Source organism: Diceros bicornis, chromosome 2, assembly GCF_020826845.1.
Source record: "Diceros bicornis minor isolate mBicDic1 chromosome 2, mDicBic1.mat.cur, whole genome shotgun sequence".
In the NCBI taxonomy this organism is placed as follows: Eukaryota; Metazoa; Chordata; class Mammalia; order Perissodactyla; family Rhinocerotidae; genus Diceros; species Diceros bicornis.
In genome coordinates this window covers 21,404,602-21,430,391 of record NC_080741.1, presented here as the reverse complement: position 1 = coordinate 21,430,391, position 25,790 = coordinate 21,404,602, and the positions used below count along the sequence as shown (strand labels likewise).

Genomic DNA, 25,790 nt, shown 5'->3' with positions numbered 1-25,790 from the left:
AAGAATTGCATTGAAAACTAAGAAGCAACACCTCTCCCTTCAAACTAGGCTGGAATTGTGCTCAAGGGAATTTGCATGGATTTTGCTTTATATTTTTTATTTTTCTAACTTGAATATGAATCTGATCTACAAATCAGTTTTTTTTTTTTAAACAATATGTCTTTTGACTTTGAATCAACTGTGGGGTGCTACAGCTGAGGAGGTATTTAGTGATCACCTCTTGCAAATTCACCTGGGGGTGATTCCATTCTCCCCCACCCTAGGAGACGCATTGCATTGTCTGGAGAAATTTTTTGTTGTCGCAGCTGGAGGGTGCTACTGGCATTTAGTGGGTAGAGGCCACGGGTGCTGGTAAACATCATACAACGCACAGGACATCCCCTTCACAATGAAGAATTATCCAAACTGTCAATACTGAGAGAAACTCTTTTTAGGATAAACTCCATGCCCCCAAGATCATGGAACTGGAAGATTCAGTATAGGGACTCACGATTCCTACACCCGGTCCACTGTTTCCCCATTATGCCCTCAGGATTCTGCTAATTTTAAAAAAAATTATAAAAGTACTATCATACCACATAAAACTTGAGTGCAAAGAATCTAAAATCAGACAAGCAAACTGAGCTATTTGTAGTGTGTACTATATTCTTTGTTTTTTCCGTAGGCATATAAGTTTATATAGTTTTATTCAATTGCATATACTGCTTTTCACATAATATTATGTCATACATTTTCCATATTGCTGCAAGCTACATAAGTGTCTTGATTTCTCTGTGTCCTCATAATTTTTCTTTCAATGAATGAATGTATTTAAATATTTACTCATGTTGAACACTTAGCTTGCTTCTGATTTTTGCTGTCATGTATTGAACTTGAATATATATCTTTACTTCTCTTAAATTTAAATCTATACTGGAATTAAATGCAGCAGAATTTGCTTCTGAGTCACCCATGGAACCCCAGCTGAATGTGTTACTTCCAAATCAGTATACATTCTAAAGAGGAGATCAGTAATAGAATTGTGGTCATGTCTGAATTTTAATGACATGTTTCATGAACTCTTTAGGAAATCTTAAGCATCTTGATGTTCCTTGGGGAATAAACTGAGTTTCCTGTTCATTTTAAACTGTAGACTGAGGTTGTTGCATTTACTTCTGCTTGGGAATTTACTATATTGTTATTATAGTTTTGAGTGTCTTGAAGGTTTTGCATGTGGGCGAAACTACCGTGAACTGAGAGTTCAGGGTATGTGGACTATCTGAATTCAAACATACACTGAGGTTGCTTCTGTAGGTCTCATGCAGTCGTTTGTTGCAGTTAACAAAGCAATGTTCTAGAGTATTAGTGACACTTTTTTCACGTGGACCCCTTTATAATGGAATAAAAATTGGACACTTGAAGTAGTAATTGGGTGATGGTGGTGGTGATGATAATGTTGGTGCTGGTCATAGTAGTGAAGACAATGGTGATGAAGGTGTGTGCTGTTGCTGATGGTGATGGTAGAAGTGGGTGGTGGAGATGGTGGGGGTGGTGATATTGTTGATGGTGGAGATGGAGGTGGAGGTATGAGGGTGAGCTGGTGCTGATGGTGGTAGTGATAACGGTAGCGGTGGGGAGGTGATGGCGGTGTTGACAGAAGCAGCAGTGGAGGTGGAGGTACAGGTGTGAGGGTGGTAGGGATAGTGGTGGTGGGGAAGGTGGCAGTGGCAGCCCTCATTGAGGGCTTACGATGTGAAAGGACTCTGCTAAGCATTTACGTGGATTTTCACATGATTTTTGAGACATCCTTTCATGTAGCAAATATGTATTGGGCTCCTGTTCTGAGTTAAGCCCTCAGCTAGTCTCTTTGGGGAGTTAGGTTTAAAATAAAAAAGACTTAGAGGCCCTGTTTTCAAGGAGCTTATAGTCCAACAGAGTATATTCTTTATGTACAAAAAAATGCCTAATACAAGTCAGAAAGTATTGAGTTTAATAAAAAGTGCAGATGGAAGATTTGGAGGCCAATATTTATTCCAGGTAGTACAGTTCTCAAAGCATTGCATACACTGTCTTGCTTGATGTTTAAACAATGCATGAGGAATAATAGTAACCACAGAAGCTACTGCTTATTTAGTGCAACTATGTGCTAGGTATTATGCTAAACACTTTATATATCTCATTTCATTTAATCTTTACCAAAAAAATCTATCATCATCATTATTGTTACATTTTACATTTTACAGATGATGACACTGGTGCAAAGGTTAAGAACCTCAGGCAAAGTCACATAGCTTGTAAGTGGCAGAGCCAGGATTCAAACCCATGCCCATCTGCACAAAAATGCTAACTTCTAACTGTGTATGCCATGTTGCCTGCTGATGGCGTTATCTGCATTCACAAATGGGGAACTATATCCAATTGCCAAGTCTGAGAGTAAGTTAAACCATGTCATCATTTGAGAGAGTTATTTTAAAATAATTTTGGTGGTGCAATTCTATTTTTAAAACTTAATTTCATTTTTTAAAATCCCTGCTTATAAACTCATCCAGAGGCCATAAGGCCAGAATAAATTGGCCTTATAAACTGCTTATAAACTCAGTCAGAGGCCAGGGCACAGAATAACGCCATAAAAACCAAAGTGCCGGATCCAGTGGGTTGGATATAAGTGACTCCTAAGGCATGCATCACTTTTTCTCGGTATGCTGGTACCTTCTGCAGACTATTGTTTCTGAGTGTGAAGTAGAAGGCAAGAGTGAGTCTTGTGGACTAAGTGCCACCTAGAAAAGTCTAGGCAAGAAAGACATTGATTCTAAGTGTTTGGGGAAAAGGATGCAATCTATTTTAAGACCGTCACTCCCACTCCCAGACAAATGGGAGAAAGAAGACCTCATACAACAAAACAAGAGATTTTAAATGTGTCTGTATTTCCCTTTGGCATAAAATCAATGACACACACAATGACAGACACACTTGTGCCTGTCTCCCTTGCTGCCCCAGCTGAGAGCTTGACCAGTTACCTCACCAGACAGAAGGGAGGACAGGCCTGGGTTGGCAGTTTTCAATGGAGAGGTGTGTAAATTATTGCCAACTCCTCTGCAGTTAAGCGTGCATAAAGACAACAAAATGAGCTTTCTGCGTGTACTTGTGCACGTGTGTGTCAGTTGTGTTCCACTAATACCAGTTTGACTTTTTTTCTTATGGAAATTCTGGTTTGCAAAATAGAGTATCACGGGCAGGATTTTCAGATGTCTGAGGCTTTTCTATTTGTTTGTTTCCCTCTAAAAATTGTACTTGTGGAGTACTTAGGATATGCTAGGCACTGGGCAAACTTGATTTAATTCTCTCAAAACCTTATAAGCTTGTAGTTTATTATTACCATTTTCTAGATGAAGCGTGAAGAAGACTCGAGGTGTCAGAGCTAACAAATGGCAGAGACGAGACTCAAACAGACCCCAAAGATTCTGTTCATATACAATGCCTAGAGAAGAAAAAATTACAAACCAGGTCCCAGGGCCTTTGGTGAGCTGGTTAATGTGTCCCTTAAAGTTTCTGCTCCACTTTCATATCCGATGACCAGTTCTTCTGAAAGAGTTGCACAGAGCAGGGTTCAAATCCTGCCTCTACCACTTACAGATTGTCATTTCTTGCCAAGTCATGTACCCTCTCCAAGCCTGAGCTTGCTCCTCTGTAAAATGAGAATGATGATAATTCTACCCGCATCGTGTTGCATGGAAGATTAAACGAGAGAAGACACGCATAGAGCTGAGCACAAGATCCGAAGCAAACTGAATGCTCAATTGAATACTTAGAAAGTAGAAAACCAAAAAAGAAATTATTGCCAACTTCATGAGAAGTCTTCTAAAAAAATATTAATTTGAAAAATATCTGCTATAGCTCATGTGGACAGAAGTTTACACATAAACTGGCCTCAATTGTACATGTGGGTTGCTTATGGAGAACACATGGCTCATTTTAGTGCCTGGACAAATTCCAAGGCAGACCACAGGATAATTCATGCATATTTTGAGATTTTTCCCACAAATGCCATGAAAGACAGCATAGCTACTTCACAGCATACTTAATCCCGGTCCAAATGGCTCAGGTCCTTTAGATTGTCTCTTCTCCCTCAATTCCCTTTCCACCCCCGCTTCTCCCTGAAGTTAATGGAGCACATTTAGCATGTGGCTTAAATCTTGGCCAAAGTTAGGCTAATCTCTGGGGGCGCGTCCCTGGAAATCTAGCTGGGTCCCTCATTCCTTCCCAGCCTCATCCATAATAAAGCGAGCCAGCCCTTCCTCCTCTGCCATTCTGAGGAAATTCTTACACAGAGTTGAAGAGGGGAATTACGCTCGGTGACATTTCCAGAAAACATGCAGCATTGCTATGAGCTATAGGTATATTTTATCCATATGTCTGCCAGGTTTTCTTGAAGGAAAATATTTTTGAAGGCCCAGTCTCCCTAAGTAAGATGAGTTTAGACTCAAAGTAGAATAATCACACCTTATGTTTGACTACATTTTAGAGTTTCAAGGCATAGTCATCTACATTTAGCTTCTTTGATTATCATGCTAATCCTATAAGTAGGTAGAGAATGTATTTTTAGAGATTGTGTAAGTGAAATGTACCTCTTTAGCAAACAGTTCTGTGGGGTACTTTGGAAAAGGATTGAGATTTTGTTCTTTTGTAATTAGAACACTGGAAAAAGCAGTAATATTTCTGATATGGGCAATGCATGAAAAAAATATTTCACTAACATGATAAGTCAACCTTTCTTGTACCAGAACGTTTATGAAATACTTGTTAACAAAGTTTGTTGACTGGCTTTTTTAAAGAAGCCAAAATGCTGTAGATGGAAGACAGAGATCCCAGTGGTAGAGAGGGCTAAAGCATATTATATAGCATTTACTGCAAAGAAGAATATAAAACATGTGCTTTTTTCTGCACTTCTAGTTTCATATTTAGTACAGTCACGCATCACTTAATGATGGGGATCCATTCTGAGAAACGCGTTGTTACGCAATTTTGTCATTGTGCAAACATCACAGAGTGTACTTACACAAACCTACGTGGTATAGCCTACTACACACATAGGCTATATGGTACTAATCTTATGGAACCACCGCCATATATTCAGTCCGTCTTTGAAACATCATTATGTGGCATGTGACTAGAGTTTAATCAGGGACCTCCATCTTGATCAAAACTTCTACGAGTTTGGCGCTAGGTTCCTGGTGAGGAATGGGAGGCCCATAAATTTCAAATATGCTTGTGAAATGCAAGATCCACTTCAATGATTATAAATGTATTAATAAAGGAAGAATCTGCTACACAAATAACCAGTTCTTAGTCCTTTGTGAGAAGGAAGTAAACATAGGAACATCTCAAACAAGATGTTCAGTTGTCATCTATTAGAAATGCCCAAGATGGAATAACGAGAATTAGATTTACCTCCCAAATGAAATAACCAAAAGAAAAAAAAATATATATATATGTATTCATATATGAAACAACAGCTTTCAAGATACTGGACATGAGGAATTGAAAGGCAGTGATCCCTGAAAGATAGGAAACAAGTCAGGGGAACCCTGTGATTGCTTCAGCTTACTGCCATGAGAGAGTTTCCAGGTCACAGTGCAGGAAAGGGGAATTCAAGTGGAGCCCAGTGCACTCCTTGAGATGAGGAGACAGAACTGCGAGTCCAGGGAGACCAAAGCAGTGAGGGGTCACAGGATGGAATACTAGAAATGAGAGAGCTGCACAGGAGAGAACCCCAGAGATCTTCAGAGGGTCCCTCTTCATTACTCAGCAGAGTGCTGACAGCACATGCCTGTGAGGAAATGACCTGAGCCTGGGGGAAGAACCATCTGAAAGGATTAGAGAATAGTGTCAGCTGCTCGCACTGGGCCAGGAGTAGTGCCTTTTCCTACCAGAAACACTGAGGAAACTCATAATTCATAGAGTATTAGGGAGAAAACTCAGGTCTTGCCTCAATACAGGGAATAATTAGCCTTAAATTAGGCACTGTTCCAGACTCACCTAACAAATCATAACAGCAAGACCCAAAAGGATCAAACCGTTTCCATGTGACTTGACTGCCTCTCAAAACAAGGCACATGAATATTTATAGAAATACAAAAGTATCCTACATCCTGTAAGGAAAATTTCACAACGTCTGGCTTAAAAAGAAGGAGAAAGATTTGACCCATAATCAAGAGAGCAATCACTCAAAACTAAACCAGAGCTGACACAGATGTTAGAATTAGCAGACAAAGGTATTAAAACAATTATTGTAACTATATTCCATATGTTAAAAAGCTAAGTAGAGACATGGAAGATATAAAAAAAGGATTCAAATAGAATTTGAAGATATGAAAACTGAAATGTCTAGGATGAACAATACACTGAAGGGGATTAATGGCAAATTAGATTTGGTAAAAGAAAAAAATTAGTGAACTTGAAGATAGAGCAATAGAAATTTTCCAAAATCAAACCCAGGGAGAAAAAAGATTTTTAAAATATGAAAAGAGCATCAGTGAGTTTCAATACCCTCTCTCAATAATCAGCAGAAAAAGTAAGCCGAAAATTATCAGGAGTATAATAGGCTGGAACAACACTATCAACTAACTTGACCTAGTGGATATTTATTGAACAATCTACACCACAACAGAATACACATTCTTTTCCAGTACACATGAAATGTTTACCAAGATGGGCTATATTAATGGGCCATAAAACAATTCTCAAAACTTTAAGGGATTCAAGTCATACCAAGTATATTCTCTGAGCAAAACAGAATTAAATTAAAAATCAATAGCAGAAAGATCTTTGAAACTAAATAAAGCACTTCTAAATAATCCATGGTCAAAGAAGAAATCAAAAGGGAAATTAGAAAATATTTTGAAATGAGTGAAAATAAAATCACAATATCACAAAATTTGTGCGATTCCATTAAAGCAGTACTTAGGAGGTTATTTATAGCATTAAATACCTATACTGGTAAAGAAGAAAGGTTTCAAATTAATGACCTCAACTTTCACCTTAAGAAATCAGAAAAAGAAGAACAAGTAAACAAAGGTGAGCAGAAGAAAGGAAGTAATAAAATTAAAGTGGAACTCAATAAATAAAAAAGAGAAAATAAAACAAAAGCTTAGGTGAAATAGGCAAATTTCTTGCAATGCACAAATTACCAAACCTCACTCAAAAAGTAATCTAAATAGCCCTAAACCTATTAAAGAAATTGAATTTGTAGTTCAAACCTTCCCATAAAGAAAACTCCAGGCCGAGATGACTTCACTGGTGAATTCATCAAAACATTTAAGGAAGAAATAATACCAACTCCACACAAACTCTTACAGAAAATTAAAGAGAAAGGAATACTGCCCAACTCATTCTTTGAGGTCATATTACCATGATACCAAAACCAGACGAAGACATTACGTGAAAAGGAAACTACACATCAACATTCCTCTAAAAATTCTAAACAAAATTTTAACAAATCCAATCCAACAATATTAGCTTGATTGCGGTATTCATTACACAAGTATACTGATATCAAAACACCACATTGTACATCTTAAATATATACAATTTTTATTTGTCAAAAAACGAACAAATCCAACAATAGACTAAAAAAAAAAAAGATAATGTGAAGTTTACCCCAGGCATGCAGAGTTCTTTGAGCATCTAAACATCTAATAGAGCATTTTCCCTGTTAATAACATCACCCATGGTGGTGTTTTTTTGCATTCTATTTCAATATTAAGCTTTTATGGATTAAGATAGGTCAATCAATTCATTTTGAGGATTGTTGTGAGAATTAAAGTAATAAATGTAAAGTATTGATAATGGGTCAAGCACAAATGGGGATCAATAAATTTTTGCCATTTAGAAATCTACTTCTTGCTTGATTAGGTTCACAAACACATTTCTTCTTTCATAGAAAAAAAAAAAAAAAACACTGGCCACACGTTTCCTGTCTTTCTGAGCTGGCATTTTGTGTTGTGGCTTCACCAACCAGCCATCACTGCCATGATTGTGAACATGGTTTCATGACCCCTTAGGCTTAGAGCAGTGCTACGTGAAGTGCTGTTCTGCAACAAGATAAGTTGGGATCAGAAGGTAAATCAAAGCACTGTTGCCTTCACTGAGAAACTCTTGCTACAAAAAAAATAAAGTTAGCTCAACTAATTAGTGTGCTTAGTAATATAGTTGACTTACATCATGGTGCAAGCTCCTTACCTTTTGTTTTTTATTGTGATAACATTGGTTTATAACATTATATAAATTTCAGGTGTACATCATTATATTTCAATTTCTGTGTGGATTACATCATATTTACCACACAAAGACTAATTAAGCTCCTTATCTTGTCATGAGCAGATAAACTATTTTCATACTGCCTCTTTGAGTACCAAGATCTTAGAGCATGTTGTGTCTTACGCAGATTTGGATTCTAAAGTCAGCATTGATACTTGTTTTCATGATATCACAAATATGGTGCATATTTTGAACACGTGTGTAAAGGTATATGTGTTTGTGACATCAATAAATGTGACTTTGACATATTTACTTTTCTCTTGGAGTCATTACATATAATTGACTCTTATGCAACCACGTACTTTAAATTTTGCAATCACGTGGAGTGCACTAAAAATAGCTGTATGTTTTTCATCTTCATATGAAAATAGCTGGAGGATCAACCAATCCTTTGACAAAGATCTGAGATGGGGTAGCAAATAAGTTTCTTTTTATGTGACAACATTTGTCAAATGGTAGTGGCTCTCCATGAACTGTGTGGAGACATATTTGGAGAATGCATCTGGAAACAAGTACTGTAATTGATTAGTGATGTCTGCCATGGCTGTGGGAATGAAGCAAGGCAATACTCCATGCTGTGAATTTGCCATCCCTGGCTAGGAGTTCCAAGTTTATCCTTCTACTAAAAAGAGTGACTTGAGTTATTCTGTTGCAGGACATGGAAATCATGGCAGAAAAGAAGGACCAGGTCTTACTTATGAACCTGGAGATGCCTCTCTTCAAGAATATTACATGGATGTGGCTTTCCTCATAGATGCTTCCCAAAGAGTAGGAAATGATGAGTTTAAGGAAGTGAAAGCTTTTATAACCTCAGTTCTTGATTACTTTCACATTGCCCCAGATCCACTGACCTCCACCTTAGGGGATAGAGTGGCAGTCCTGAGCTACTCTCCTCCAGGCTATATGCCCAACACTGAAGAATGCCCTGTCTACCTGGAATTTGATTTGGTCACTTATAACAGTATACACCAAATGAAACATCATCTCCAAGACTCTCTTCAACAGCTCAATGGAGATGTTTTTATTGGCCATGCCCTGCAATGGACAATTGACAATGTCTTTGTAGGAACCCCCAACCTGAGGAAAAACAAAGTTATCTTCATTATATCTGCTGGTGAAACCAACCCCTTAGACAAAGAAGTCTTAAGAAATGTGTCTCTGAGAGCCAAGTGTCAGGGCTACTCTATATTTGTATTTTCCTTTGGTCCTTTACACAATGACAAGGAATTAGAAGAATTAGCCAGCCACCCACTGGATCATCACTTAGTTCAGCTTGGCCGAACCCACAAGCCAGATTTGAACTATATCATCAAGTTTGTCAAGCCATTTGTCCATTCGATCAGACGTAAGTTATTAAACCTTTTCTCTTCTATTGCTTTTGCAATAGATTTAATGTCTCTGTGTATAATCCATCAGTTGATTCAGTAACAGGATCCTCACTTCAGTTGAGAGTGGTGGAGTCTAAGCTGTGAGTAGGAGGCAGTGAGAAACCACAGAGAAAAATCTAAAGTCTTATTGACCTTGAATTTTACTACTGCATTGTCAAGGTCTTTGCCATAAAACCCTCCATATGGGTAAAAGTGTCTTTTAACCCTAATCTGTGAGTGTTTACTGCTTGTCAAGTTCTTTAAATGGATTCTATAATTTAATCCTCAGTACAGCCCTCAAGCCAGCCCTGGTGGCCTAGTGGTTAAGATTTGGTGCTCTTACTGCCACAGGCTGGGGTTGTTTCCTGATCAGGGAACCACACCACCTGTCTGTCTCTCGACTGTTATACTGTGGTGGTGGCTGCATGTTGCTGTGATGCTGAAAGCTATGCCACCAGTATGTCAAATACCAGCAGGGTCACTCATGGGCGACAGGTTTCAGCGGAGCTTCCAGACTAAGAAGGACTAGGAAGAAGGATCTGGCCACCCACTTCTAAAAATAATTGGCCATGAAAACCCTGTGAATAGCAGTGGTGCATTGTCTGATATAGTGCCAGAAGATGAGAGAATGACACAAAAAGACCAGGCAGGATTCCGCTCTGCTGTCCAGAGGGTTGCTAGGAGTCGGAACTGACTCAATGGCACTAACAACAAACAGCCCTCAAAGGAAAGTATTAATATCCCCATTTTACAAGTGAGAAAACTAAGGTTCAGAGACATTAAATAAATTGCTCAAAAGTTCACAGTTAATAGTTGGCAAATTTTAGACTCAACCCCATGCATTCTGACCCCAGAACTGTGCTCTTGTCCATTAAACTATACGTCAATTCCTAAATCCTTAGCATGGTATACTGCTATAATAAATAATATATCCCACTACCACCATCCTCCACCTACTCCAAGGACTTCTATTTTATCTTGTCATTGTAAATTACCTTTGGTTCTGACTTGAATTCTTATAAGCCATGGGCACAAATCTCTTCTAGGGCCTCAGTCCCAGACAGCAGGCTCAGGCACAGCCAGGCAGGGGGGTTAAGGGTGTCTTTTCACAGTGGGGCTTTGAAAGTGGCTGCCCCAGTCTCTGTCCATGTGTGGTAATTTTAGACACGTTGTAGTAGCATACCTAAGAGCTTGTAGCATCAAGCAAGTCCTGGCCTGCGCTGGAGATTAGAAGTGGGGCAGAGCCCACATGGCTGTCTGCAGCTCCTGCAGGTTTACCAGGGAATCACAGGGATGCAGACTTTCTGGCACTCATAAAGTCCCAGGGCTCACGTAACCCTCAGGAGTCTTGGAACTCAGAATTTGTATTAGGTAGCAGGCTTGTCACTTGTGAAAAATGATGCCTTCTTCCAACTCCGAGATAAATAGGGCAATTTCAATAGTTAATGGTGTCTTCTAGAAAGATCTTCCTTTTAAAGGGAGAGAAATAGATGATAGAAAGGATTAAGAGATGTCCTTGAACTGTACCACAAGCCTATGATGTACAGAACATGAGAATTTTTGACTCAATCACTACCGTATCTCATAGACTTTGCCAATGAGGTATTGCAATGTCAGAAGGTGCCTACTTTGCTGAATCCCTTATAAAATTAATTTGCTCTTGAAAAAACCTCCAACTGCAGGAAAAAATGAACTAACTTTGGGTGATAGGCAGAATGCAGAAGGGTAAAATTTAGATTAACCAGCCCACTCTCTCTCCAGGTGCCATCAACAAATATCCCCCTGCAGATCTGAGACCCAAGTGTGTTAACATCACTTCTCCCAACCCAGAGACTGTTGGCACAGAAAACACTGTATTGTGAGTTGATAAATTCACAGTTTGAATAATACTATAGCTCGAAACAGTCCTTAAGAAAATAATTTGAAATGAACGGTGTTTTAGTTTTCAGGATGCAAGTTTGGTTGTGGGATGTGTGTGTGCATGTGTGTGTTTTAAATGCTCCTGGTTTGTGATGATAGCACAGATCTGGTGTTAATAGCAGACAGAATATGACCCCTATTAGAAAGAACCATGTTTCCATTTCTGTTGCTTTTATGAAAAAAAGAAGAGGTCCTTATTAGTAATTATATAACACTACTCTAATATTGTGTAGTGCCAAAACAGAAAACTTATACAGTCATGCATCGCTTAACGACAGGGATGCATTCTGAGAAATGCATCATTAGGCAATTTCATCATTATGCAAGCATCATACGTGTACTTACACAAACCTGGATGGTAGAGCCTACTACACACCTAGCCTATATGGTGCTAGTCTTATAGCACCACCATCATATATGCAGTCTGTTGTTCTCTGAAACAATGTTATGCAGCACATGACTGTAATATCAAAGGTTAGATGTAATAATTTTAGAGCAGAAGAGAAACGTGAAAAAGAGTAACAAAAGCAACAAAAACATTTGCTGTTTAGAAAACAGAATCCATATGAAGACTGGCAGGAAGAATTCTTTTAAGTTTGATTTTGCAAAGTACAACCCTAAGTACTCAATAAAAATTCACTGATGAAAATAATGTTAGTCTGGAGTCCTAAACCACTGACACAAATGTCCAATTTCCCTTTGGAATATTAAAAAGTTGCCCCTTAGATGTTAGCTCAGAGCTGGTCTTCCTCAGCAAAAAGAGGAGGATTAGCATGGATGTTAGCTCAGGGCTGATCTCCCTCATAAATAAATAAATAAATAAAAGCAATGAGGGTCCTATAATAAAAAAAAATTTAAAAAGTTGCCCCTCAGTCAAATTTATCCACAAACAGCATTTGGACTTTTCTGATCTCATGCATAAAATTGATTCCTTTTAGTGACCTACTAGTTAAGTTTGGCATGCTCTGCTTTGGCAGCCCGGGTTCAGTGCCCAGGCGTGGACCTACACCACTCATCGGCGGCCATGCAGTGATGGTGACCCACATACAAAATAGAGGAAGATTGGCAACAGGTGTTACCTCAGGGCAACTATTCCTCAGCAAAAAAAAAAATACAATTGATTCCTGTTATATTCTCTGGCTGTATTTACGTTTAATACTGCAAGGGACTTGGCTAATGTATTTTTCATCTCTTTTCTCTGTCACCTCAGCCTTATTCCTGAGGTGTATGAAATAGAGACAGCAAACAGTGAGCTGTTTGGTGAGCTTGGTTCCCAGGAGCAGCATGTCTTTGCAGTAGGGAGCAATCACAGTAATGGTTCTGAGACCACTACTCATTGGATATGGAAGTTATACATGCTCTTGTCAACTGGGGATCTGATGATGAAAGACGAGGAGGCACATTCAGAAGAAATTACAGCCCCAGCAAATGATAAACAACCAGATGAAAAAGGTAACCTTGAGTATAATAGAACTGGAGATCCTGAAGTACCTGTGTGTGTTTGGATTTTCCCTGAGTGGAGGATGAGCAAGGAGAACTCACTGGGACAGGAAGAGATGATAAGATAGAGGGGCTTATCATGTAGGGCTACAAGGCATCCCCAAAGTAAGGGGGCAAGGGAGATAAAACTCCAGAAAGGCAAAAAAGGGAGTCAGTGGTGCTGACGAGACCAGAACTAGAAGTCAGTGTAGATGCTTGGTGTGTGGTCAGGGAATGGAGATGTGAGAGTGACAGGAACAAGGACCAAGGTCCTGAGTAAGCAAGGGGAGCCCTGCGCCTTTGTGCAAAATGGAATGGGGAGGAACTGTGCAGCGAGCCTTCAGAATTTGAGCACTCACGGTCTGCCTTCTTCCTTAGCAACCAGGGCTTGCCTGGCCTGAGATGTAGGCTCCTAGCTGAGCCCCGGCCTCAGTAGAGCCTGGAGAGAACAAGGCTGCTGTGGTTTGAGGTCTCTGTGGAGGCTGAGGGCAGCTTCTTAGGCTGTATGAGGGAATGGTTACAGACCTACAGCTGAAGAGAAAATAGGAGGTGGAGAATAGGAAGCTGTAGTAGGCTCTAGGGCAGCTATTCACAATCTTTGCTGTGTACCAAAATTATGTGGGAAACTATTATAAGATAAATATTCTTGGGTACTTACTAAAGCTAAAATATGCATATCCTAGGACCCAGCTATGTTATTGCAATGTGTATACCCAATAGAAAAATACATATTCACCAAAAGTCACGTACTAGAATGTTTGTAACAGCACTATTTGTAGTAGCCCCAAAGTGGAAACAAAAATGCCCTACAGCAGATATGATAAATAAATTTTGGTATAGTTATACAATAAAATACTATATATGTATGCAGTATGCATGTAAAATACTATGTATGTATGTAGTATGTATGTATACTTATATGTATACATATACATACTATATATTATATATTACATATGAATTATATATTGGTATAATTGTAGATATAACTAGTATATAGATACAGAACAAAATCAACAAATGGATGGAAAACAAGAGAGATGAGGATAGAGGAAACGAAAAATATAGACAGAAAGGGGAGAGTAGATAAGACGTAAGAAAAGAAAAATCAAATATAAATATGATGAAATATCTGGTTCCGGTCAAGAGGGACTAAGCTGCTTTATGCTCAAGATGGAGTAAGCCCATACTAACTACCACTCCCACTGATTACAACTGAAAACTCGGGAGAAAACACAAAAAGCAACTACCTGAGAAGTCTGAAAAGTAAACAAAAGCAGATATATTGTGAAGGGTTTGAGTTTCTCATTTTTTTTTCTGTTTTGTGCTGAGGACAGGCCCCAGTCCTGGAGCTGTGGTAGGAATGGAGCAGGCTAAAACTCAATAGAAACCCCATATTTCTGGGCAGAAGAACTAGGAAAAGGGGCTGCTGCTTGTCACAAGTGGTGGAAGAAATCCCCATTTTGCCCCTCTTTTCTCTCATGGTTTTGCTCTGAAGGTGGGCAGAGTTTGGAGCTGAGTGGAAGGCTAGACAGCTAAGATTAAAGAAAAACCCTGTCTTTCTGGCCAGAGGAACTGGGAAGAGAGGTTCTGTTGGCCAACATGTTGGGGTAACCTCAGAGAGAAGAGAGCTGGAGAATGCGATCCTCTAATTCTAAGTATGGGAACTGCGTAAGTCCCAGGCTCTCCCCTAAGCTGTGCATGGATGGGAAAGACCCAAAAGAGGATAGTGAAGGCTTTGGACACTAAACACATTAGAACTATTGTCCACAGAAGGTGAGACAGCACTTACATTCTGAACCTACTGGGTTGATTGCCTCCTTAAAAAACAAATTAAAATTCTACAGAGAATTAAAATAGGACTTAGAGTCTATACAACATAATATTCAAAATGTTCAGGGTAAAAATCCAAAATTTTGCAACATACAAAGAACCAACATATGTGAACTATTCTCAAAGGGAAAGACAATCACAGATGCCAACCTCAAGTTGACTCAGATGTTGCAATTATCAGACGGAGACATTAAAGCAGCTGTAATAACTATGCTCCATGAGATAAAGGTAAACAACTTGAAATGAACAGAAAGATAGACATTCTTAGCAGAAAAATCGATAACAAAAAACCTAAAGGAAATTTTAGAAGTAAAAAAATATAATATCTGAAATAAGAAAAATTCACTGGATGGGCTCAATAGCAGAATGAAGATGACAGAGGAAAGAATCAGTGAACTTAAAGATAGATTAATTATGTAATCTGAAGAGAGAGAAGAGATTTTAAAAAATGAACAGAGCCTCAGAGACTTGTGTAACACTATCAAAGGTCTAACATTTGTTTCATTGGCATTCTAGAAGGAAAGTAGAAAGAAAGGAAAGTTAGATTCATTCAGAAAAAAATATTTGAGGAAATAATGGCCAAAAGCTTCTCAAATTGGTAAGAGATATAACTTTATAAATTTTAAAAGCTCAAAGAAAATTCCACTCAGACATATCATAACCTGTTGAAAACAAAAGATAAAGCAGCCAGAGAAATACATGTTACAAAAGAAGGGAACAACTATTCAAATGACTGGATTTCTCATCAGAAACCAGGGAGGCCAGAAGACAGTGAAACAACATTTTTTTCTTTAAAGTGCTGAAAGAAAAGAACTGTGAACACAGAATTTTATATCCAGTGAAAATAGCCCACCAGAATGAAGGCGAAATAAAGACTTTCTCAGATAAAGGAAAACTAAGAGGATTTGTTGCCTATAGCCATATTTTACAGGAGAACTACGATGGGACCCCAAGGAATTAGAGTGAGGGCCAATGACTGGTGACTAGATGGTGAGAGAATATACTGGGCAAGTGAAATTGAGGAAGGGACACAAATGAGAAATCATGTCCGGGATTGTAAGGGAGGCTGGGTAAGTAAGAAAGTAAGAGAAAGCAGGTACCAGATGCAGCTCAGCCATGTACAGAGCTATACTGTTGGTAAGGTAATTTCATACACATGATGTCACCGGGTTCCATCCCAAACTCTGTGTGTTAATAACAGAGTTAATATCCCTCAGATGCAGATGGAGAAACTGAAGCCCAAAGAGGTTTAGTGCCTTACTGGGACTTGACCCTGGTCTGGAAACTCCTGATTCAGTGTGCTTTCCCAAAAGTTTTCAGAGACAGAGAGGGTGAGTGTAAGAAGGTGGGTGTCTTAGTCAGCCTCAGGCCGCCATAACAAATGTCATAGACCGGGTGGTTTAAACAACAGTAATTTACTTTCTCCCAGGTCTGGAGGCTGGAAAGTCTAAGGTCAGGGTACCAGCCAGTTTGGTTCCTGGTGAGAGCTCTCTTCCTGGCTTGTAGACGGCTACCTTCTTGCTGTGTCCTCACATGGTGGAGAGAGTTCTGGTGTCTCTTCCTCTCCTTATAATGGCACCACTTTTATCAGATCAGGGCTCCACCCATATGACCTCATTTAACCTCAATCACCTTCCTAAAGGCCCTATCTCCAATACTGTTACATGGGGGGCTAGGGCTTCAAAGTGTGAATTTTGGGGGGATACAATTCAGTGCATAGCAGGGGATATAATTAACAATGTAATCACAGGAAAGAACCCTCTATAAATCGGCATTTCCCAAACTTGTCTATCTATTATAATTCCTTGGTTATTTGTTGACAATTCTGTAGTCCAGCCCACACTCACATCAATTAAATCACATTTTCTGGGAGTGAGACACAAGCATCCATATTTTTTTAAAGCTCTGCAGGTGATTCCAGTGTGCATACAAGTTTGGAAAACAGTGCCATAAATCCTGATTGAATCAGTCCTGTTAGGTCTCTCAAGGTGGTTTGGTGCTGAAAATGAGAAGGTTGGTAGAATCAAAAGGATTGTTATCAAGTGAGAATTACTAATACCTTTCTTGTTTATTATCATTATTATATTATATATTATAATATTATTATTATTATCGTTCTTCATATTTTCTTTCCTCCAAAAGTTTTCTCCATTTTTCTGTTGAATTATATATCATACATCTAGAAGTAGATGATGTCTTTAGTCATTTCTCTCAACGAGTTCTACCCAACAGCTTGATTGGGTGACATTTGGCCAGCCCTGCTCCGTGAAGCCGGTCTGAGTCTCTTCAGAGAATGTCAGTTGACTTTTTTCTTGGAATCATGGAAGGCTAGAAGTTGAAAATTAGAATGACTTTAGAAATCACTGAGTTGTTTTGTATCTTTTTACAGATAAGGAAGTGGAAGTTACAGACATCTGAAGTGTCTTATCAAAGAATATTGACAGCACCAAGTCCAATACTGTTGTGTCACAATGATTCATACTCTATAATTATGTTTATAGAACACAAGTTCACCTTAAATTTAGTCCATGAAATGGAGATAATAAAATCTATCTCTGGGTTGGCAAAGGGTTGGAGATGATATATATGAAGCTCAGAATACACACTGTACCTGGCACATAATCACCTAGTATTATCCCTAAATGAGTTATCTGAGCCTGATAATACACTTGACAATTAAAAATAAAAATCCATTGTGAAGAATGATCAGCCTTTATATCACTGTGCTTATCTTTTATTTTCCCAAAGAGGGTGGGCTTTTCTTTTCGCTTGCCCAGTTTTCTATTTTCACTTTATCCATCTACTTAACGTACAGATTTTCTGTTTGCTCATTATAATGTACATTTGCAAGATTTTAATATGGGTTTTTTAAAAGTGTAACTGTATTCTTTTTCTCATTATGCCAACCCAGAACTTGTTTCTTAACCTTTATTTTTCTAACATCAAGTGCAGTATTTCTCAAAGTGTGGTCCCTGGACCAGCAACATCAGCATCATCTAGCAACTCATAAGAAATGTAGATTCTTGAATGCCCCCCTGACCTACTGAATCAGAAACTCTGGGGTTGGGGCCCTCCAGATAATTCTGCTGCGGGCTAGAGTTTGAGAACCACCGACCCAGTGTTACAGATATTGAGCCTAAATTAATCTTCTTTAATGGGGGTCTTTTCACTAAATATTAATAGGTATTTGGGAAAAAATTATTTTCCTGTCAAACACTGATAAGTAGGTGTCATTTTTGCAGGACTTCTCAGTGCCTTTAATGAGCTAATGTTCATTGTGATTCTGAGAGATTCAATAGTCAAACCAATTTGACCACAGAATCTTGTGTCAGGGGGCATCTTATCAGGCTAGTGTTTTATAGAAACCACTTTGGGAAACAACAGTTGAAAGAGTGAATCCAGAGGTCTGACATGGATTTGAATTCTATTTCTGCAATCACTGGTCATGTGTTCTTGGGCACGTCACTTTGCCTCTCTGAGCTTCCATTTCCCCACCTATAAAATGAGGATAATAGTAAAGCCTTCATCATAGGCTATTGTGAGCAGTAAATGAAGGTAACCTGCTTCAAATAACACTTTGCATGGAGTAAAAGCCTAATAAATGTTGGCTACTATTTAAAATTATGATGATGGTGACGACGACGATGAGTGATGATGACAAATTATATTAGAGCTGAGGGCCGTGGTGGAAAGAGTGCCAGACTGGGAATGAGGAGATCCATATGCTTCTTTTGGTTCTGTCGCTAACTAGCTTTGCGATCTTGAAAAGTCACCTGATTGCCCTGGTCCTCAACTTTCTTATTTGTATAATGAGGAGCTTGGGCAAAGCCAGCGTGTGTCATACTGGGGGATGCACAAAGACTTGCCAATACATGGATTTCTAAAAACTAGTCTTAAGGGCTCTCTACCTGACAATGTTTTTGTCTGAGGAATCACGGAGGGTCTCCTTTCCTGCATCCCCTTTTACGCATGCCACCCACTTCACACAGAGATGGCATATTTCTGAGCCATTCTAAGTCTGATTACAGTGCTTTGCCCAGATGTAAAGCCCTCCTAGGGAGGCACGAGGTGGGGGGTGGGGGTGTGTTGTCAAACAAGGAGTCATTTTAAATATTGGATCTATAGGCCCCCTTTAAGCCAGGTAAGGAGTCAGGTCTTTCCCATTCTGTACATGTTTCTGTTAAGCAAGAAGTGTGTTGCTAGAAATGGGGTATTTGAACTCATGTTTGGGCATTCTGAATTCAGATATATTTTAGAGTGAGGGTGATCTGAGTGATGATAAATTTCATTTAGTAAACTGGCCCATTCCATTTCCCAACTCTTGTCAAAGGATGCATCTCTACTGGGTGGGAATTCCGTGAGAACAAAGCAAAAAGTATGCAGGAGAAATATCAATGGACAGCAAGCATTGTTTCATCAGCCCAAAAACATCATAGCAAGAGCCTCAATCATTTACCTGTCTTGGAATGGAATCATAAGTAAGACGTCATCACAGAGACCCTCAGTAACATACTTACTTAAATTGGAAGATGAGATCAGATTCTTTCTAAGGCAGAGGTGTTGATTGGTTTTACAGTAAGGACCAGTTCTGCCATAATTAGACTACATGGGAATATGTCCCATAAAGTGAATTAGCTAAGTTGCAGCTTCAAAATTCTGAAGAAAAAATATATAAAACAGATTATAGAAATATTATTTTATCAAAAAATATAGTAATAGCAGATGTGTCAAATATGTTAATTTAGTAATATTAAAGTTTTCCAACCATATTTTAGTTTCTCAAGTTAAACCCTGTGCCTCCAAGTGAAAGAGTAGCTGGTATAATTAATGGCCATTTGATAAGTTTGGTAAAGCGTTTTTGAGTACATTTCCCAGAAGTGAGAAATCGTCAACTAATGCCTAGGTAACAGATTCTTTTGTAAAACCCAAAAAGTTTTACAAAAGAATTGCTGAGTGGTTTTTGGCACATAATTCAGAAAGAACTCAAAGAATTGTCTGACATTGCTATAATAAAACTCTTTCAAAACCCATCTATGTAAACAATATTTATCAGTGCTTACATCTATAACAATAAATATTAATAGAATTGATATTAAACTTTACCTCACTCTAACAATAAATCGTAATAAGTAAAAATAATAGGGAAAAACTACCCATCTCATTAAGAAATACATTTCCAATAAAAATGTTTACTTTTTGTTTTGATAGAATTACCAAAATTTAAACATATATGGTGTTTTTATAAATTTTAATGATAATCCAGCTAGAAAAAATTTTAACAAGTAGAAGCTTATAGTCATAGGAAATAAAAAGCATACTTTTGAATATATAGTTTTTTGCTGAAGAGAATTATGATTAGGCAAACAATAAAAGATTTTAAAGCATATAAATATATTAGAATGAAATTCTATGACGGAAGTGAAATAGAAATACATGTTTAAGGAGAGGCATGAATGCTGCAAAATATCTGACTTCTAACCATGAGCATGTTTACATATGTTTTAAATGGATACTGGTGATAACAAATCACCATGATATTTAGCTTCCATTAAGTAAATTAAAAGAGAAATGTGGAAGTTTTATTTTTAAACGTCAGTTTTTACAATATGTCACACATTACATCCTTGCCAATCACTTAAACTAATAATAAAAAAATATTCGATGTTAACTTTAAAATATGCCAGGCAAGAGTACATGATTTTTTTCCTTTGAGGAGGGCATGTAAGCAAATGTGTACGAAGACAAGCAGGCGAGATCATCTCTCAGATCTCGTCTTGGGCCAGGTTCTCCTGAGCCAATCCTGAGGTGAGGCTTCCTGTGCATGGGATTTATTGAGGTGACACTCACGGGAGAACCGGAGAGGGAATGAAGGAAGCAAGACAGGGAAGGAGTGGAAGCCTTTGCTTTGATGAAACAAGGGTGTCATCTCCAGCAAAGTGCCATAGAGGGCAGCCTCAGCTTGCTCCTCAGGGCACTCAGGCGTGTGAGTTATCCTGCAGAGCTTTCCCAGGAAGGAGTGTATCTAGAGTTCTACTTATATGCTGCTCATTTGTATCTATTATCACATCACGCTTTTATTTTGACTATTGAAAATGGCAAAACTACGTGTGTTTGTTTCATATGTGGCATAAAAAGGAGTAGACTCTAGAGGGAACATTTTAAACAAATCCAGTGACATTAAGAGCAATGCACGTTTTCATGTTTTGCAGATGGTGAGGACGCAAGATGATCACAGCAGCAAAGAAGATATCTCCATTGGCATGTGTAATTCCATGTGGTTCTAACCAGAAAGCAAGAATCGTCTGTTAGAGGTGGAGTGGAAAGTGGCAGGAATTTCTCATGTGAACAATTGGCTAATAACATGCTAAATCTGTTCTGCTTCAAATCTGAGGGAAAGACTTTTCTGAGTGAAGACATCAGTGAGCAGACCTGAGGAACTAGGAATGATTTCATTTCTCCTGAGAATTGGGACAACTGACCTTGAAGAGTTCACTGAATCTTTTCTTTGACAACCCTGTACAGTTCAGGCATCGATTCTGATGATGTGTCTGCCAAAAGATTTTTGTCATAATTTTCATCCCATCTATATCAAATTGGACTCTTGAGTTAAAAGCAGTTAGAATTAGTTTTCTGGGAATGTCTTCTAGCTATTCATAGAACTAGACCCCCATGCCCATGTCTTCAGTTCTGGTATGACCCTAATGTTGCATCTAGCACTGATTGCTCTGTAAAAACCACCTGTCAGGCTGCCACCACCATAGTCAATGCTTGCTCTTTTCCAGGACATTTACGAAAGAATGGAATTTGTGAGAAAGAGAAAAGGGAGATGAGGCTAATTTTATGAACTGCTATTTTGTGCTGTGTTCATTTGTTTTGTTGTAGCATATTTTGCATGTACTTGATTTTTGCTGCAAAAAACCAAAACATTATGAAAAAGGATGAATACTCTATATGACCAGAGCAGTTCTTGGGAATTACAATGTAGCAAGAGACAAGTTCTGAAATAAAAGCAAGTCTGACTTGGAAGCTTGTTCTGTTCGTTTTTATTTAACTGTAGTCTCACTCAGACCCACTGGAAGACCAGTACATGTTAAACACATTTGGAAAATATACATAAAATGTCTAATAAGCCAAGAGTGAATTCATTTTAAAAATCATCCCATTTGGTTAAGGCAACAAGTAATTGCCAAGTCTATGAGTATATATTGTATTTTAAAAAGTGACTGTTAATGGGGTAATACTATAGGCAATTTTGTACTTTTTCCATGTAATTTTCCTTAACATTATCCTGTTTGAATAATTTTAAAATAATCCAATCAATTAATTCTAGGCTGTCAAAAATTTTAAAGTAGTCATTTGTTGCTCTCTGGGAAGTTCTAAAGCAAACTCGACTCACCTAATAAAGTTTTGTTTTTCCCTAAGAATCTTGGTGTGTGTGGGTGTGTGTGTGTGTAAATGTATGCATGAAGTGTACATCAGATCCCTAAAATCTGAAAGTAACATGGGTTATCAAGAATGTGGAGCCAGAGGAACTCACACTCTGCTAATGGGACTCTAAATTTTTCCACCTTTACATTTGAAGCATCTTAGCAATATCTAGTTAGGTTGATGGTGCACATCTCCTACAACCCAGCGATCCCACTGCTAGATTTATATGCCTACAGAAGCTCTCACACAGGTACACAAGGAACCAAATATAAGCACGTGCACCACAGCATTGTGTGTTTTAGTGAAGACTTGAAACCAACTGAAATGTCCTAAATGTAGTATATTCATACAGTGGAATATGATACAGAAGTTCAGTTGGTAAACTAGAGCGGCATCTATAAACATGGACAAATCCAAAAGAAAATATTGAACCAAAAAGAGTTGCGGAAGGATATGTTATGACATCGTTTATACAACATTTTAAAACCTGAGAAGCAATACCACATATTGTTCATGAATACCCACAACTGTAGTAAAAGCATATGGGGATGATAAATACCAAATTCAAGGCAGTGGTTATCTTTTAGTGGGGAAGGGTAAAGCAGGGGTCAATTGTCCTTATAATGTTTTATTTCTTAAGCTGGGTGATGGAAAAATGGGTGTTTCTTATATTTTTTTAAATAAATTTTTGGATGCCTGACATTTCATTATGAAAAGAGTAAACCAAGTCATGAAAATAAATGTAAAATTCAAATAAATCCTTACGCTACATCCAGAACCGTGTTAAGAATAATGGAAAGTTAAAACATATACATATATAAAAACTATCCTTGCCTTGAGCACTTTGCATTAAGTCAAGGTCGCTAGAGTTAGAGAACATTCTAGAACAATGGTTCTCGTTGAATACGAAGGACGAGGGAGACTTGTCCCCTTCACTGGTATGCCACATAATTTTGATCAATATATAAAATTAATTTAGGTTACCACTGAGTGTACATTCACTTTTGATGTAAATTTTATGTCTGAGTGGTCATTTGAGGTTATAGAGCACAATTTAATGCATACAACAGGTCAGAGGGGTGATATGAAGTGACATTGTTTCACAGAAGGAGCATTACACTCTAAACATAGGGAACTTTTAAATAAATGTGTTATATATCTCAGACATTCAAACCAAAAATATAGTACTTGAATGTGTGCTGGAGGCACAAAAAGTTGAGAACCAACAGCAGAGAATGATCATAGGATGACAAAAATACCATGCGTAAATTCAGAGTAAGCCTTCTACGTAGAGCCAGTTAATTGCTTTGGAAATCAAAGAAGGAAAAAAATCACTTGAGATTTGAATAATTGGAGAAGACTTCAAGGAATAAATTGGATTCACACCAGGTACCTACTTACAGATTCTTAATGCTCTCCTTCCAGCTCATTTAAGATGACAGTACAAACTCCTTCCATGCCTTAAAGACCTTGCAAAATCTGACCTTTGCTCACCCTTCGAGCCTAATCTCTTCCCACTGCAAGGAGCCTCTTCCCTCTCTTCCTCCTATTCGTCCTTCTGGGCTGGATCTCACCTGCTTGGGAACACCTTCCATACACTTCCCAAAGGTAGGCAAGGTAACCCTCACCCTACTGTATAGTCTCTTAGTACTGGATCTCTCCCTCTGGGTCCCATGAGGGAGGGTTATAATGGCTCAGCCCACTCACTTGTCTATGTCCCCAAGAGGCACTGAAGTGAGCACCTCCATTTGTTCATCACTATATCCCCAACACCCAAGATGTTGCCTGGCACTTAAAAGGCATCACCTCAATAAAGACGTGATGAATGAATGAACAAACTCACCTTGAAATAGACATATGGTTTGATTTGATGGAGAGGAGGGGAATTGGCATGAGCAATGACCAGAAAACAAAAGCCAGCAAGACTGGTGTGTTTGTTTGTGCACTGAGTTGAGTGGGGAAACTGGGACTGTGTGAGCAGGACTTGTACCGGGGCCAGCATGACTGGATTGGAACTCTGAGGATTAGTGGAAGCTGAGGTCATGGCAAGTGTGATGAGTTGTTCAAAAGCCTTTTTATAAAAGCTTGAAAATAATAAAAAGGGCAAACAAAAAAAATCTTGAACCATTCCACAGTAACGAATCTATTTGACCATGGAGTGATCTAGAAGTAAAATTGCATGTCCTCAAAAAGGAGCCATGGCACATGTATCAAGCACACATTTTCCCAGGGGTTCTGTGCAGAAATGACCTATAGCTGAGCCACTGCAGTCTTATGAGACATGGACGGTGCACTACAGAACAGCTGGTCAGAATTACAGATGACTAAGAATCCTGTGATATGTCTGGAAAACTTCATTTGACATTTTAGATTTGATTCCTAGATCTTTTATCTGAGTGTGAGCAGTGGGGTTGAGAATTTGAACAGTCATAGTTGAACATTGGTACAGTCCCTATTGGACTCCCTAAATTGAAACCTCTTCCATCTCTGACCCAGAATTCTGGAATTTTCTTTTGACTAAATTTCTTCTCTAGCCCTCCATTGTCCACCTGGACAACCTTAGCATCTGTCACCTTATAGTATCCTAGGAACTTAACAAGTGTTCACTAACTGGTTTTCTTTATGCAGGAAGAAATGAATGAATAAGCCTTCTTTTGCTGAGGCTCGCTAGTATCCTGTTGGCCTCTCTCTCTTCTTCTCCCCAGCTTCTACTTCCCAAACTGAATTTGGATTCTGTGTTGAGAAAATGTCCTGTAACAGCTAGAAGTTGTCCTCTACACAAATGCCACTGATAAGGAAGTTCTCACCTCCTGTGATGAGGACAACAGCTGTGTGGAGGCCTGGTTCATAAGACAACCTTTGCAATCTCTTACAAAAGAATATATCAGACTCGGGTATTATGAGAATAGACTAGTAAACAGCATAAATCATCTTTTACCCTCTCTGTTACTAGCACTTTGGCAAAGTAAGAAAAGTTTTTTCTAGTACGACATAAGTTGATCTACAAGTGTCCTCTGTTTCATGGCCTTGGAGGGCCACAATCCTGGCTTCTCAAAGTGTAGCTGATGGCCCTTGAACCAGCAGCATCAGCATCACCTGGGAGCTTGGGAGAAATGCAGAATTTATAGGCTCCACCCAAGTTAATTTTATCATATTTTAACAACATCTCCAGGTGATTCATGTGCACATCTATGTTTGAGAAGTGCTGGCCTAGAATTCGCTTGCTTGATGCTCTGCAAATGAGTACGTGCATTTTGCAGATTTTCAGTTCAGCTTGGCCTCATATATTGAGCATCCACCATGTAGCATGCATTATGCCAGAAGTAGGGACTATAAAGATAAATAAAAGGTGACATATGCCTTGAGCTCATGGTCTAGCTGGGAAGACCCAGAGGGTGTTTCAATTTAGTGTGGTAGTGCTAAGGTGAAGGTACGCAGGAAGAGCTGCGGGAATTTGGAGAAGGACTC

The 25,790-nt window shown here is 38.6% G+C and overlaps 1 protein-coding gene across 1 annotated transcript in view; it reads left to right on the top strand.

Annotated features, from left to right (window-relative positions):
* Positions 1 to 21,920, top strand: part of COL6A5 (collagen type VI alpha 5 chain) — a 90,937-nt gene extending 69,017 nt beyond the window's left edge. Inside the window, exons 37-40 of the mRNA XM_058553328.1 lie at positions 8,951 to 9,640; positions 11,424 to 11,520; positions 12,793 to 13,034; positions 21,104 to 21,920. Of these exons, the coding sequence (XP_058409311.1) occupies positions 8,951 to 9,640; positions 11,424 to 11,520; positions 12,793 to 13,034; positions 21,104 to 21,123 (1,049 nt within the window). The 3' untranslated portion in view covers positions 21,124 to 21,920. The remainder of the gene's footprint in view (positions 1 to 8,950; positions 9,641 to 11,423; positions 11,521 to 12,792; positions 13,035 to 21,103) is intronic.
* Positions 21,921 to 25,790: the final 3,870 nt, after the last annotated feature.